Genomic DNA, 15,466 nt, shown 5'->3' on the forward strand with positions numbered 1-15,466 from the left:
ATGGGATGCGATAAATTATCAATTTTACGTGACACTTACAGCGATCGACCAGACTGTATAACATTGAGGAATGTTGTGGTCAATGAGCAAAAGGAAGCAAAATGACACCCCTCGAGACACAGCTTGTACCGTAGATAGCAGATCAACCCAGTGACAGGCCATGGCATGTAACGATGCATGCAAGTCGAAAGAACGATACCACACCTGTAACCCTAGTTATTCTTCCTCCTCATCATCCTCGTCATCGTCCAAATCATCATCGCTCCCACTATCCAACTCTGGAATCCCCTCATCTTCCCCATCAATGTCCATCTCATTCGTATTTGCACGAGCCGGAAGAGGCACCGTTGACTGCTGATTGATATTCTGCGTCGTTGTAGTAGATGAAATGAATGTTGATTCGGAGATTGTACTCGTCGCAGCTGCGGCGGGCGGCGCGGGTACATGTGCGGGTGAAGGAGCAGGAGCAGACGCGGGTGCGGGTACCGGTGTTGCTGCAAACGCTGGCGCAGGCGCAGGCGCAGGAGCAGCTGTTACGGCTACAGTGATAGGGACGACGATCGGTGCCGTCGTCGACGTTGGTGCGTTGTACAATCCACCATTCGTGTTTGTACTGGTACTCGGTAACGCTGCGAATTGCGATTCCACCACCATCTGTGCGTCCTCTTCGCCATCATCGAGATGACCGAATCCCATCCCTAATCTCTCTTTCTTCTCCTCCTCTCCCTCTTTCGCAAAGAAATGCAGTTGACCCAAAGGCGGGAGGGGTCTCATCATCGCAGGTAAAGAAGGATGTAAGATCGGTGCCAATCTTTCGGAATTAGATTGGTGTTTCAACGTTGAGATGATAAGACTCTTCCATCCTCGGGCTGTACCACCCTCGCCCTCGATCATGAGGACAGCTTCTTCCAGCACGTTTTGGACGCCGGAGAGTAGTTGGGCGCTTGCCGAAGGGGAGGTGAAAGCGGTGCTGGGGAGAGAAGGTAGAGTGAGATAGAGGGATAGATGAAGTCGGATGGAGAAAGTGAGAAGGGAAGGAGAGAGGAGCGGTGTGGAATGCAGCAAAGGCGTGACTGTGTGATTTATCGTCCGCTATCAGCATTGCCGTCTCGACGAACACGAACGATATTGGTGCACAGTTGAAACAGAGTCAGATTGTCACTCACGTCTCAAAGATCCTAGAGCTACCGCACATTCGTCCAATCCCATCGCTCTGCCATCTCGACCTTCCAATCCACCCACCAAACTATCTTCTGCTCCTCGAGCACGCTTCTTGCCCCTCTTCCCACCACCATTGGCTGAAGAACCGATATCTACAGATTTGGACCGAGAGTCGAGCATCGGGGATAGTCTGGTGAGGCAGAGTCGGAGAAGACGGGTCGGGTATTCTGCAGGCACCAAGGCAGAGGGGTACAAGGTCAGGAAGAGGTGGTGGAACTTGAGAAGCTGGGTTTGGCTCTCCCTATAACGTCCTCGAGTTAGCACAATGCTCGTCCAGGAAAAGAAGAGAAGGTGAACCCACGCCATGGTGTTAGGTAGACGCTCGGCAAGCCAAACGGTGTGATCGAGGATCGTCCCGACGTGAGGGAAAAGGTGGTCACCACAACTAAGCAGCTCCTGTCAGTAATAGACAACTTTGACTCAAGAATAGCTCACGCCAAGGCCACACTACCTAGAAGCTGAACACCAGCGGTCCAGATGCGGGGCAGGGCAGCAAGCAGCGCAGCGTGATGGTGAGGAGATATATATGACACAGTCTATCGCGATATGTCAGCTTGTCACGGCTGATGCGTAAAAAGGTAGCGTACTGGTGTGTCAAGGGTAAGACTTAGACATCTTAAACCGGCCGAGACGAGTTGAGCAACGGGAACTGGTACAGGTCGACTGGTAGAGAATCTAACAAAGACAAAAATCGAGATCAGCCCCATGCCTGTGTCACCACTTAATTGCTCTCTAAAGGGGCTCACTTGAGAAGAGAAAGTATGACCTCCAGGTAGCCTTCAAGCCAGTCCAAAGAGATAGGTAATCTCATCATTGGGTCTACCGGTAAATCTGGAAGGCCCGTGGACGCCATTGGTGGGTTGACTCGGACGGGCTCTGACGAAGGGATAATGTGTTTAGTGCGATATCCCGACGCTGGTCATTGCATCTCAAAGTGCTCACCTTCCTCCCATGCATCACCGACAATACCGCCAATCGCTCTGCCCACTCCTGCCAAAGCCTCTTTGATCTCACTTCCCCACGAAGCAGGACTTTGCGCCTTCCCTGCTGTTAGGTGCAGACTAGCAACTAGTCCCGCAGCAGCTTGTTTAATCTCGAACGGTACAATAAGGGGAGAAGGATGAGATGCCGTGGGAAGTTGAAGGATGAGGTTGAACAAGTTTGGTTTGAGGGTGGGAATGGAGGGTCGGAAATTGGCAGGAGAGTGAGCGAGAATAGTCTTGATTGTTTCAAGCAGCTGCAACTGAACAATTGAGAGCAGTATCTATCAGCTTCCTGGTAGTGTAACGAGCATTATCAAATTTCAGCTTACCAGAACTGTCCATTCTGGGTTGGAGTCGAGGAGGGTACGCTCGATCAGCTTGAGGAGGGAAACGGATAGTTTGCCCATGAGAGGGTGGATGACCTCTCGCTCGAAGGAAGGATACTGCGAAGATGCTAGTACAATGGTTGAGAGAAAAGAGAGATAGGGGGGTAATGATATGATTGGACTGGATGTAGACTATTCGCAAGGTGATTGATTAGCTGTGTGCAGAGAGGAGGTACCTGTTTGAACGACTCACAGCTACATGACCTAGACAAGCGCCAACCCAACCTTTACCCCAATTCGTCATCACCCACCCTTCGGCATCCTGTCCTACTATTCCTCTGGCGATCTCCAGGGCAGCTCTACGTTCTACGCTCTCCTCACGTGAGAGGAGGACGGTGTTGAGACGGTTGAGGAGTTTGTTGAGTGGTTGTTGAGGGAGATGGGAAGGGTAGACGAAGGGCTTGTGAGAGGTGAGAAGAGGCTGGAATGAAGGGTGCGAGAAGGGAAGGGAAGTGAGAAGAGAGAGTATCGGTGGGCTGGACGTCATCGTGCGATATTACTAACTACTTTTCGTATAGCAAAGTCTGATAGAGAGGGAACATGTGCATGTATTGCATGGTTGTACACAAGTGGACATGGTTTTGACGGAAATCTCTCTGCCTTCGAGCGAATAGTAAAGTCACGTGATGTGCCGAAGAGAGTTGACCGTGTGAAAGTTAGGATGACATAATAAGGTGAAACGCGGGAACTGGGAAGCTCGTGTTTGGTTTACGACCCGCAACAACACATCATTTCAATATCATCGATACATTCTACTCCACCCTTATCATCATCATCATCACCACCACCACAACGATCTATCGTCTCTAGCTCTATCGTCTTCACCCCTCTACCGTTCTGGATTCATGGGATCCTGACATTCGACCTTTCCCGAGCTAGCAAGAGCTTGACCGGACGAAAATCAAACAAAGGCGTGACTCGAGGTTTGATTACCGGTCAATAATAGTTCGTTGAGTGTACACGCCAGGATCTCGCTATGTTTGACAGCTTCTCCGTCAGTCTAGCTGCTTGAACGTGTACTGATGTCGCATACTGTATGTTGATCTAGGTCATCGCTGATTGACTGGCTCAACATCGCCTCTCTTTCCCTGCGCTATATAACGAGACACCGCCACCCAATACTCTTCCATATTTTACGACTTCACAATGGTACCGAGACACCCTGAACCATCCGCCGCACACTCCCCATCCATGTCCCCTCACGCATCTCGTCCCCATCCTCCTGTCAAAGTACGTCTTATGGCCGGTGCGGAACAGCGGCCAGCTAGAATATACAAATCCAAAGGGCATAAGCGAACGCGTGGGGAGGGATCCCCTTCCTCTGCCACTGCTTCCTCGTCTACCGAATCTGCACGACCTATCATCAAGCTCAAGTTCAGAAATCCGAACCGTAAAGCGAGTCCTGTACCAGAACCTGCTCCACCACGAGAGAACATATTCTTCAAAGAACCGCTTTTCCCTACTCGACCTAGTGTCAGCACCAGCGAAGCGTCCACTTCCCGCGTTGAAATCACTCCTCGACCCGTGACACCCGTTATTGGCGAGCCTGTAGCTAAACGACCCAGATCGTACTCCAACTCTTCGATTGTCGGACTGCTAGTCTCGGACGACGATAAGTCTCCCAGTACTTCGGTCGCCGCCTCTCCAGCTACCACCATCAACCATTCAAGTCCCCCTCCTACGGCCACTAAGATCTCCTTCCACTCTTCACATGTACCGTCTCCCCTCGCCTCGGCCCCGTTAATGGGCTTCGACTTCGACGATGTCTCCCGGTCCATTCGCACATCTTCTCCCACGCCTATGTCAGACGTTGAGATGTCTAGTACGCTCACACCGGGACCACTGAACGTCGAAGGCAATCCGATGAGTCAGCTCGCCAAAGCTCGAAGCAAATTCTTGGCAGAAGTGGAAGCCCTAGGAGCGGAAATGAATAATGTGTTCAAGCTGGGATATGGGAGAGGTATGGGACGAGCAACCGCAGGAGGTACAAGGGGTCCAAGTAGGCTGCGAGCAGGGGTATCGAAGAAAGTCAGCGATGATGAGGAAGAGAGCATGGAGCTGGATCTATGGTGAGTGCATTATTACCACCCATCTCGCCCTCTAACGGTGTTGACGATACTCTCAGACCGTCAGGGTCACTGTCCAGTAGAAAGATACGTTGACGTGAAGTGATACCCTGCCACCCCATACCCTCGCCCACCGTTATTCCTGCGAATCACACATTCAACATCACCATCGATCTGCATACCCCTTGCCCTCAAGAATCTCGAGATACCCTTGCTATCGCACGATACCTACAACAACGAATACGCACACTCAAGCCGTATCAATTACCCCTCTTCGCATCTCCTCTCTCCATCCCACGCCATTGTCGCCTACTTTCAACTTTGCGCAACCCAATTAGCACTGTTCATATTCTCGTCATTGGACCTATCATTGTTACCTGTTTTGTCCACATTTGTCACTATCGTCTCCCGCATTGCATCATCTTTGTACATGTCTTCGTTTTCTCTGCATTATAGCAGTTTTGTCCTGTCTGACCGTCTTGATGTCATTTCGTCGCATGTATACATTCCAATGTTCGAAGGTGAACGAAGACGTGATTTGATTGACCCGAAAATGTCGGAGGTGAATGTCCGGTTATGTAACCTGTTGATTCACCCGGCTCACCCCGACCGCTACTAGTGCAACATTCATCTCAAGTCGACTCACTTCTTCTTGTTTCTCTTCTTCACATTCCAACTAACAAAACTGAACTGCACAATGACTCCTAGTATCACCTTGCATCACCTCAACGTCAGTCGATCTGACAGGATTTGTGAGTGCATCGACTGAGACCCAAGAGATGTCATTCGTCCTCCCAGTTCTACGCACCCCTACCACATCCCTTGCTCCACATTGTGTGCATGATTCCATACCATCTTTGTTTGAGCTTAGTGCCCTAGATGTGTACAGAAGCTAATGCTGACCTGGGCTCTGCTTGCCTGCAGTCTGGCTCCTTGAAGAGCTCAAATTGCCTTACAACGTCCAAGTCCACTTCCGACTCCCTACACGATCTGCCCCACCTTCTCTCCACGCTATCGCTCCACTCGGTCGAGCTCCCGCTTTGTTGCTAGATGACGAACTCCTCACCGAATCAGCATACATCATCCACACCCTCCTCTCATTACCGGAAGTACAAGATGCCGCGAAGAAGGGGGAGATCGATGTCCAAGTTGAAAATACGAAAGATGATTTGTTCTGGAGTCATTTCTCAGAAGGAAGTATGATGAACCTCTTCCAAGCCGGGGCGATCGTCGGTGCGACAGGTCAAGGATGGACACAGGGTGGATTGGTTAAAGGTCTGAGCGATGAGGAGAAGAAGGGAATTGAGAAATATTCAGGATGGGTGGTGGTGAGTACAACTTCGAGTCCCGTCTTCCACCTTTGCTTTACATCTGCGTCAGCTCCCTGTGCTTCGTGATGGGCTGCACAAGAACGCTAACTTTATTGCTTGGCGATAGAACGCATACCTCAAACCTCAACAACAATCTACCATCGACTTGGTAAGTCTTCGGTCATTTTTCTACGACGACCATTGTCCACTACTCCAGCTACAGCGCATCATTAGTGCTCGAAGACCCACTGACATCCGTTTTCAGGCCGAAGGATTCCTCGCCAAGGGCAACAAATGGTTCTCTGGAACCGACAAGCCAGGAGAGAGTGATGTGAGTGTGGTTAAATCCATTGGTCATTCCTCCTTCTCCACCAATCTCTTCTCAGACCATGCCCCACCATACACTTTTCTCCGAATCCATACTACCTGGCTCGTGCAATCTAGTCTCAGGATACACTCTTGCTGCGAGCGGGAAAGATCGGACATGACCGAGGACTATTGTGTTCACTGACAGCTGACATCGGGAATACCTCTCGCCCTATATCAGTTCATGTTTTTCTTCATTATAAACTCTCTCCTTGGTGGTACTCGAAAAGACGCGGGATACAACATCGGTCCAGCCCTCAGGAAATGGTACGAGACAGTCATGGCTAGGTGGGTGTTATTTGCAATGAATCATGGTGGGACATGACTGACACGCTTATCTTCGGCCTTAGACCTGCGGCGCAGAAAGCTCTTCAGAGACTCAAGGATGAGGAGGAGAAGGCAAAGTCGAAGATCTAATTGTGAAAGAAAAACTAGAATGAAGGACTATGGAATGAAGGTATCACCAAAACAGCCTGCTCGCTGCGAGTTGATTTTGAGCGTGTTTGGTACTGATCGACTGTCCCTGATGCTCATTCTCGGGTGATCTGGCGTAATCCTTTGCACCAAGTGACCTCGCTCGAGCTCTGACAGCTAGATCTGACACGTCCTGAATCTCTTACCTCGAATATATGTTGTGTTCCTACTATGATCTGCCTTTTACCATAGCTGAGTCCCATTTGCTCTGCTGATTCATTTCGTGCGATGTAATTTACAGTTGCGGCTTGAACTTTGAAATGACCCTCAACCTCGCACCGAAGAAGTAGAAGCCAGGAGGAGGGGGACAGGGCGAGCGCGACGAATGCAAGGAGGGCCAATGACCACGTTGGACTGGGAGAAGTGACGGGAAGTACATTATCAGCGACGTTCCACTTGAATCTCAGGTAGGACATTCTTATGTGTGGACCGCTCCTCACTCAGTTACAGGACGCTTGAGACCAACTCCTAGACTATGGATCGTTGCAGACGTAAACGGCCGGAACCCGTCTCTTGCTCATGATCCCTGAACGGATGTACTGGCGAATATTGTCTCGATGCTAACGTAGTTAAATCTTCGTCATCCTGTTCTATACCTTCCGGGGCCATATTGACCGCAGTAGCAGGCTCGGACGCGATGGTATGTGAGACTAAGCCGGTCAATCGTTCGTGACCTCGATACGAGCAACTGCCACTGCTTCTCTGCTGTAAGGCCCAGTCGTGTTAGTATCACCATCTTGTAGTACGGGAATGGGGGTTAACTCATATCTATGCATTCTTATCCCATTCTGCTCTCATACCCATCCTCCTGGCCATTTTGGTCGGCTGCGCTACTACGCCTTGAAAGATTATCGTCCTTTGTGAGTTGATCGGGTAATCAGTATTCCAAAGTCAAACGCGTACTTCTTTAACTCCGTCGTCGCTCGTCGCCTGTCCGCCGTCAGCCGGTTGACAATAATAACCGCTTCCTCTCTCTCTCTGTCTCTCTTGTTCGTTGATTCACAACGTACACATCCTTGCATATATAAAAAACGCCATGCCGTCGACTGATTATCCTGGATTCATATACGCCCTACTTCTCGCCGTGGGAGGATTAATGGGTGGTATCAGAAGAGGTTCGATCGTCTCTTTAGTGTAAGTTGAAAGTGTGAAACGTTACTGCCGAGATAATATCCACCTTTCACAACTGTTTACATGCATTCCATCTCATTCCCTTCACCGTTCTGCTTCTCTGCTCTGCGAAAATGACTGGTCGATTGTTTTTTGAGGTAGAGTTGAAGCTGATCCTACGATGCATTGATTGTTCGTCCTTAGCGCTGGAGTTGGATCAGGTGCGATAGCCGCGTACGGAGCGAACGTCAGTCCTCGCGCAAATATGCATCAATAGCGTCATATACTAACGCATTTCATCCGGTCGGTCACAGCGAGTCTCGAATAACAATCTCGATGTTTGGCCAAGTCTCTGTGAGTTTAGACGCACACGTCCTGTCCTTTGCTCGTCCAGTGTCCAAGTCTATACACATGGGTCATACGATGAAACGTTTTGCTAATTCTTTATCATGTTACCGTAGCTATTTCCGTCGCGCTTCTGATCTTGATGTCTTATCGATTCGTCGTCACTGGGAAGTTCATGCCAGCAGGAATGGGTAAGTCACCTTCATCTTCTTCACAAGTGACTTTGAGCTGGACCGGCCAAATCTCCCCTCCCCTATCCTATTTGCCAAGATTAAGAGTCGCTAACACACTCAATAGTGATGACCCTCTCACTGCTCTCGGCGATTCGTTACGCCATCCTCATTGCCTAGGTCTGAGCAGCATCGAAGGAAGTGGTGACCGAGCTAAGCAAGCCGTCGACACGAACCAATGCATGACAAATACAACAAGGACATGAGACTGCAGGTCCTTAATCACGTTATACACTCTCCGAAACCTCGTACACACGCTTCCACCACCGTCTCCTTCTTGTGATTCGCCCAAGTGCTAGACCCGGCATCATCCCTGCTGGGACCGTCGTGATCTTATCACTTGTAAGGGTATCTGCCTCGGTGTACGGTGAAGGAGCGACGTTCTGCGATCCGTTTAGAATTAGCCATTGCTGTCCCATTCATTCGTCAAACGGCTCGAGCTTACCTGCCACGAATCGTCCGAGTATACCCATCCCTCTGTGTTGTCACACCATACAGATCAGCTGAGAAGTCTTCGAGAAGATGAGTGAAGGGTGTGTGTGTGCGTCTGACTGACCTTCATCCACGCCGACATCACTCCATAATCCCGCTCCATCAACTCTCCAATCTTCTCCTGGGACCCACTCCCAGCCCTCTTTCAGCGCCAAAACCCTCTTCGCCTCGGCCTCTCGTTCTCCTCCCCCTCCTCCGCCAGTAGTACTTTCAGATGTCGTCGACGGAAGGTTATCCTCTACACTCTTCCACTTGTTCCCCTGAGTGGCTACTTTGACCCAAGGTGGTCTATCGCTAGGTCTCAAAAATCTCGCACTCCAGCTCCCGGGAGGGATGATAGGTGCTCCCTGAGACGCTTTATCGGTTGATGAGGATGATGATGATACTGAGGTGGTTGAGGTAGTTGAGAGTGCAGCGATCTTGGGATCTAATCTTTCGTTCTCCCAAACTTCGACACGCGAGATTCTTTTCCGTCCGATCTCGTCAGAGAGTCGATCGCTCATTAACCAACCTTCGAGCATAGCCCGTCCGTTTCTGATCAACGGATGGGTTGGTAATGCCAGTAGCGTAGGAGTGAGATTAGGATGGAAGATGAGTGGAGGGACGAGACCGAGAGGTAAGAGGAGGTAAGGGATGAACTGGGATGGTGTGAGAGGGAGGAAAAGTGTTGGAGGGAGAAGAAGGAGAATGAGATGCGTGTGGGTGATGGGTAATGCGAGTGGTGAAGGTGACGGATTGGGAGATTGTAGCGATGTCAATCGCGGAGCCACATAGTCGTATGCGTCCGATCTGCAGACAGTGAAGACAAAGATGACTTGGTAGTCAGCGCTGTCTGATCTATTCACTATCAAGAAGTAGCAAGGGCTGCAACTCACATCAGACCCATCAGATTCTGAATTGCTTGAATGTTCATATAGTAATCCACTCCACTCTGTACTTCCTGCGGGGGAACGACTGGCACGCCTACCGTCTCCCCATCCGCATCCTTTGTCGTACTCGCCGAAAACGTACTGTTCCCCGTCGACAAATTTGGACTGGACCTCGTCGCTACCACAGCAGTGCTAGCAGCATTCGTAGCGCTGGTCGCTGTAGATGTGTTGTTGTTGCTTGTCCCGCTGCTTGTGGTCGGATTGATACGGTCGGTGGCGGTAGGTGGAGGAGCGATGATACCAAGCAGAGAAGGCACAGGGACGATCTTCTCGTGAGTGTGTAGGAGAATAAGCATAAGGGTGAGAGAGGGGAGTAAGAGAAGAGTGCGAGGTTGGAAAGCTGTACAAAGCATCACGAGTATCAGCGGCTGTGGCTGTTGACGAGGTCATGGAGGATCACAAAGCCAACATCCAAAAACGTACAGATAAAAGTCCAAACCAACATCCATGCCCATGTCCAGACTGGTTTTCGCCAGAATAACACTTCTTCCACCCTGTCCTGGAGCCAGAAGACCGGTCCGACCTAGTATGATGAAGCACCATCAGCATCTTGTTTCCTCTGCCGTGTCCCTCGCCGGTCGGACATCTTATCCCCGAACATCCCACTATCCCTCACGAACACCCATTGTCAGTAACATCGCGGCTCCTCCTCCTCCTACATCACCGACTGTACTGTATTCGGATAGAGACACGACGCAAACTCACTCTAGTAACAAACCTCCTGAAATTATTACTCAACAGATTCAGACTCAGCCCTTCTCTCTGACTTGTCAGATCCCTAGGTACGCCCACTCCTCCTCCCGCTCCTGCACCAACTTTCTTGCTTGTCGTCGTCTTCGGTAAGTTTGGCGGTAGAAGCGAAGAGAGCAAGAGGTCCGATACGTTCGTAGATAGTGATGGGAGGGACATCCCTATATTCAGACCTGTAGGTGTTTTGCCCTTCGTCGTGGTCGTTGCAGTCCCACCTGAAGTGGGCGGGAAAGAGGGTGTTGATTTGATAGGGTGTGGGGCATTGTTTGATGTAGACGTAGATGTAGATGGGAGAGAGGACGGTGGAGGTATTGGGATTGCAGATGGAGGAAGAGAAGAAAGCAGGTATGCAGGGATATGAGGTGGGGCGGCCGCGGTGCCAGACCCAGGAGAGATAGCTGAGGACATGACGAGGCGACTTTTGAGATCGATAAGGCTGTGAAGAGAGAGAAAGAGATGGCGCCTTGATCAAAATGTCATTGGGACAAGTGGAGATGCCTTCGTCATCATGCTGCGAAGCCGTAGCCGGTTGAATGGGGCTCCGAACATCATCATCCACAAGTACGGCACATGTTATTGATATCAACCATGCATGGTATCCCACATCTGATATCCGGTCACAGTTATAGCTACAGCTATTGTATCCTGTCAAGCGAAAACATCGTCGACGATGCGGTTTGATACACTTCCTACATTGGTTATCCAGATCAACCGAGACAAGACTCGCTCCAAATTGATGCTCATCCACCACCCCTCCACTTTGCCTTCCAAATCTCTACCCCTTCCCAATCCTCGCTCTTCCAACCCCACCTCTCGAGCTCTTTTCCAACCCTCTTCTTTCCAATCTTCTTCAACTCGAACCCTCTCTGACGACCCTCTTCTAGTGCTTGAGCGATCAGTGGTGGATCTCGTACTTCTATACCGATGTATATGGGTGGTATGCGCGTGGATGGCGGTGATGAGGTGGTAGTGGTATTTGAGGCAGGTTGAGAGGTTGAGACGTATTCCAATGTATCCCACAATGGCGCGATGAGATGAGGAGCGTAGAATGTATCCGTCATGACGATCATATCCCATGGGTTATCGTCTAACCAGTCGAGATCGTCGTTACCGTTCTCCCCATTCGAACCAACCTCAACCTTCTCCATCGCATCGTCGTCCATTGCTCGTGAATCGTTATCTCCCCCTCGCCGTCGCCGTCTTTTCCCCAGACGATTACTCACATCCTCCCAGTCCAGATTCTTCACAACCACCTCACCGACCCTCCCTCTCTCCATAGAAGCTCTCATCACCCTCAACCCATTCTCTACATTATCGCTCAATACTCCACTTAAGACAGGTTCGATGTCGCTCGCAAGCACTTCATATCCGAACGATGCGAGGCAGAGAGAGGTATAACCTATCCCGGAGCCTAGCTCCAGTACTCTAGGTCGAGGCGTGTTTCCGTTCTGACCGAAGTTTGGATTGGATTTGGAAGAACTGGACGCTGTAGTGGTGGGCAAAGGCAAAGAGCTCAGATAACAAGCTAACACCTGTCCTGATAACCATAACGTCGTCCCTGTAGTCCCCGTACTTCCGTTCCCGTTCTTTGTGGCTCCTTCACTGCTGCTCGAAGAGATCTGTCGTAAAGGCAGAAGCAGATGATCCGGTTGACGAGGGATAGGATGTGCGAGGAGGTCGAGATGTTTCGTATGTGAGGCCGGGAGAGGCATCGAGCACGAGGAGTCGATAATGGGAAAAAGGGCACGGAGGTATGGTACCAACGTTGTGTCACTGATCTAGCATCGAGGATGATTCTGTGATAAGTGGTCGCGTGAACCATAAGGTGCGAAAGGAGAGGAAGGCAAACCAGAGATATCTAATCTCAACTTTTTCTTACTACCTCCACCGGAGATTGTTTACACGATATCTGCCCTCCCAACCAATCAATCAAATTCGTGCTTTTAACATTACATGGACTATGTTCAATATAGGGATACTCCAGACTCATACGTTCTCAGCCCTAATTGAGGCTCATGCTGTGACTTTGCCTCATCGCCCAACTCGTTCTTGAAGACCGGTGTACTCCCACTGCCCGGCTGTACTCTTGCCATACGTATATTCCTTTTCCCATCGCTGCCATCTTGCCATTACATGACACTCTTCACCTCGCAACCCCTACTTCTCCATCTTCTCCTCCATTCGTCTCAGTCTCTCCCTCAGCTCCTCTACCTCTCTTTTTTCTGCATATCCACTTCGTTCCACCTCGTACCTCACCATCTCTTTCAGACTATCTGCGCTCTGCTGCAAGTTGCCTAACAAAGTGCCCGCAGCACTGGCTGTCGACTTGAAATCGGCCATTGCATTCAACTGGGATTGATAAGCACCCTCATAACGATGTAAGAGGTCTTGAAGTGTGTATCGGAGTGAGTCGGTCTGGGAAAGGAGGTCATAGAGCTGATTGAAAGGAGCGAGGAAAGTCTCCCTCCCTGGAGGAGAGGACGGCGAGCCGGAATGTGGTGCACTGACGACTCGTGGAGAAGCACCCTCGTATCGACTTCCTGAAGGAGGATGAAGATTGCTATTACCACTCCCGGAAGGAAGGGTGAAGTTTCGTCGTTCGTGACTGATTGATGCTCGAGCTGAATGCGGAACACCGCTCGACTCATAAGGTCGACCATGGGAACGATGGTGTGACAAGTTGTAGTAGGGTCCTTGTTGTCGAGCAAATTCATGCTCCTCACCATTACGTGTGTGGGCGAGAGGTGCAGTGCGAGGATCGGTCATGCCGTTTTGGTGATGGCCGTAGCCTTGCAGAGGGGGAAGGATGTGCGGTGGAATGGAAGTCTGGCTTCCGGAAGGAGGTTCGCGAGGCGATGCCTGTTGCGATGCCAAGCCTTTGTTCAAGGGTGCGCTCTGATCACGACATGTCAGCACTTTTTCGGACACGTCAGCGCAAGGTCAGAATAACTCACCTTGGAACCTGGAACCACGTCTTTGTCTGTGGTCGAAGTGACGATGCTCATCTTCTCCACTTTGTCTCTTGTCTTTTCTCGCCTTGTGCCGACACCACCACCACCGCTGCTAGGAGCGGCACTTTCTCTACCTTCGGTTTGGTCTTTGGGGGTCCAACCCTTGAAACTGATCTCTTTCGGAGTATTCGGTGTTGAGCCAGTGACTCCTCTTCTTCTGGCGGCAATAAGGGCTTGCTGTTGTTCCTTGATCGAGATCGTGTCTCGGACCTGAGCAGAGAAAAGTTGAGCTTGATGATGAGCTTGATTTGATGGTTGATGGTAAGGAGCCAGACCCACCGTCTTGAGCTGATCTTCGTCAATAGCTTTGAAATCAAATCCCATCACCACTGGAGAAGGGATAGCGGAGCCTTCTATCCCGTCTTCGCGTCTAGCTTCGCGAGAAGCAGCGAAACCGATCGGTTTGATCGGTGCTAGACGTCCTGCTCTGGAAGGAGGAACCGCGAGGGCTGTAGAATGGGGAGGAGAAGCTGAAGATTCTGCAGATCGCACAGAGGAATCCTTGTTAGGTGAATGCAAAACGTCAAACGCTTTTCCTCCTTTGTTCACCCGTCTTCGCTTGTCCGGTCGAGGAGGGTTGCTGCCGTCTTCTTCTTCTTCCTGCTCCTCACCAGGTCTATATTCGGAAGATAGGATGGGTGGGAGATGGAGCCAAGAGGAATTCGTGGTAGCGAGTCGAGGATAGTTTTGGGGAGCAACAGACGAAAGACGCGTCGGAGGCAGTGTTGGAGGGGGAGTAACAAGATATAAGGTAGGAGATGTCCGCATCAAGTTGGGCGTATGATTGAATATAGTAGTAATAAGGTGGTAGGTAGGGAATGCAAAGTCAGCTTGACTGTCATAGGTCGATCCAGCGTGTGGCAAAAATGAGAGAAAACCTGAGTCCAAGACACGGAAACTGAACAGAATGCGTTGTAGGAGAACCAGGACGATGATTGACAAGGGCAAAGAATCCGAACACAAAGATGATATATCACAAGGTAGGAAGTAGAGGTGAAAGAAGAGTCACAAGTGAATGTAGGAGATATTTGCTCAGTGAGCCGAGGTGGATCCTCGACCAACGAAGATCGTCAATCTTGATCCATTGGATCTCCTTTCGTGCTTGGTACCAGAAAGGCGCCGCTGGAAGGCGGATCTGAATCCAGTTTCACCTTTTCTTTGCCAAAGGATGATCTACGCTCTCCTTTGCGGGCCATGGAAGACCCGCAGTTTCGTCAGGGAGAAATAAGGGATTGTCGAAACCGAGTCGTAGGACAAAGATATTTGAGACGATTGTGGATGAAAGGTTGCGAAGAAGGTGAAGCGAATGACGACGTTGGGATGAACGTAAGAGGTGGCTGTGAAAGGGGAAAAGATGTGAAGTGAAAAAGGAGAAGCAGACGTTTGAGAGGTAAGAAAGGACGCGTGGGGACGCGCAAAGGAATTGCGGTTTGATGCAGCGCTTCTCAAACAGAAAGACACACATACACGCAAAGGCAAAGTGAAACAACAAAAGGAGTGCGCGGATCCCTCCTCAGTCGATAAAAACACATCGAAAGATGATAGAAGCCTCAGATCATACCAAACAGGTCAATCACTTACCCTCTTTCATCCTGTCTACGTCCTGTCCTCCTCCTTCCCGCTGATCTAGTTTGATGGGCCATGAACTCATCGTCCTCCGGCTCAGAACCAGCTGGCGAGGGAGAACGACTCCCTCCAGGGAGCGGATCTCGAAGGGACGATGTTCTGCGTGGATTTGCAGGCGGCGCAAGGGAAGGGCGGCGTGATTGCGCAGTAGCGGAGAAGGCGCGGTG

The 15,466-nt window shown here is 50.5% G+C and overlaps 7 protein-coding genes across 7 annotated transcripts; 3 read left to right on the forward strand and 4 right to left on the reverse strand.

Moving 5' to 3' along the window:
* Window positions 1–216: 216 nt before the first annotated feature.
* Window positions 217–3,077, reverse strand: CI109_106581 (uncharacterized protein; the record flags this gene model as incomplete). Its single annotated transcript, XM_065967868.1, has 9 exons — window positions 217–1,073; window positions 1,167–1,462; window positions 1,523–1,606; window positions 1,657–1,757; window positions 1,854–1,896; window positions 1,968–2,097; window positions 2,164–2,464; window positions 2,534–2,722; window positions 2,784–3,077. The coding sequence occupies 9 exons, from the start codon at window positions 3,075–3,077 to the stop codon at window positions 217–219; spliced, it is 2,295 nt and encodes a 764-aa protein (XP_065823940.1).
* Window positions 3,078–3,736: 659 nt separating this feature from the next.
* Window positions 3,737–4,663, forward strand: CI109_106582 (uncharacterized protein; the record flags this gene model as incomplete). The annotated part of the gene is made up of 1 exon (XM_032003936.2): window positions 3,737–4,663. One exon carries the CDS (start codon window positions 3,737–3,739, stop codon window positions 4,661–4,663), a length of 927 nt encoding a protein of 308 aa, XP_031861934.2.
* A 690-nt stretch (window positions 4,664–5,353) lies between these two features.
* On the forward strand, window positions 5,354–6,749 carry CI109_106583 (uncharacterized protein; the record flags this gene model as incomplete). The annotated part of the gene is made up of 6 exons (XM_032003937.1): window positions 5,354–5,408; window positions 5,581–5,984; window positions 6,094–6,135; window positions 6,232–6,297; window positions 6,514–6,620; window positions 6,683–6,749. The coding sequence occupies 6 exons, from the start codon at window positions 5,354–5,356 to the stop codon at window positions 6,747–6,749; spliced, it is 741 nt and encodes a 246-aa protein (XP_031861935.1).
* Window positions 6,750–7,842: 1,093 nt separating this feature from the next.
* On the forward strand, window positions 7,843–8,611 carry CI109_106584 (uncharacterized protein; the record flags this gene model as incomplete). Its single annotated transcript, XM_032003938.1, has 5 exons — window positions 7,843–7,940; window positions 8,121–8,163; window positions 8,231–8,270; window positions 8,378–8,452; window positions 8,559–8,611. 5 exons carry the CDS (start codon window positions 7,843–7,845, stop codon window positions 8,609–8,611), a joined length of 309 nt encoding a protein of 102 aa, XP_031861936.1.
* A 107-nt stretch (window positions 8,612–8,718) lies between these two features.
* CI109_106585 (uncharacterized protein) lies at window positions 8,719–11,070 on the reverse strand (the record flags this gene model as incomplete). The annotated part of the gene is made up of 6 exons (XM_032003939.1): window positions 8,719–8,874; window positions 8,937–8,968; window positions 9,048–9,772; window positions 9,859–10,252; window positions 10,336–10,435; window positions 10,618–11,070. The coding sequence occupies 6 exons, from the start codon at window positions 11,068–11,070 to the stop codon at window positions 8,719–8,721; spliced, it is 1,860 nt and encodes a 619-aa protein (XP_031861937.1).
* A 332-nt stretch (window positions 11,071–11,402) lies between these two features.
* On the reverse strand, window positions 11,403–12,374 carry CI109_106586 (uncharacterized protein; the record flags this gene model as incomplete). Its single annotated transcript, XM_032003940.1, has 1 exon — window positions 11,403–12,374. The coding sequence occupies one exon, from the start codon at window positions 12,372–12,374 to the stop codon at window positions 11,403–11,405; it is 972 nt and encodes a 323-aa protein (XP_031861938.1).
* Window positions 12,375–12,819: 445 nt separating this feature from the next.
* CI109_106587 (uncharacterized protein) lies at window positions 12,820–14,441 on the reverse strand (the record flags this gene model as incomplete). Its single annotated transcript, XM_065967869.1, has 3 exons — window positions 12,820–13,557; window positions 13,617–13,883; window positions 13,953–14,441. 3 exons carry the CDS (start codon window positions 14,439–14,441, stop codon window positions 12,820–12,822), a joined length of 1,494 nt encoding a protein of 497 aa, XP_065823941.1.
* Window positions 14,442–15,466: the final 1,025 nt, after the last annotated feature.

This window comes from Kwoniella shandongensis, chromosome 12 (genome assembly GCF_008629635.2).
Source record: "Kwoniella shandongensis chromosome 12, complete sequence".
Classification (NCBI taxonomy): domain Eukaryota; kingdom Fungi; phylum Basidiomycota; class Tremellomycetes; order Tremellales; family Cryptococcaceae; genus Kwoniella; species Kwoniella shandongensis.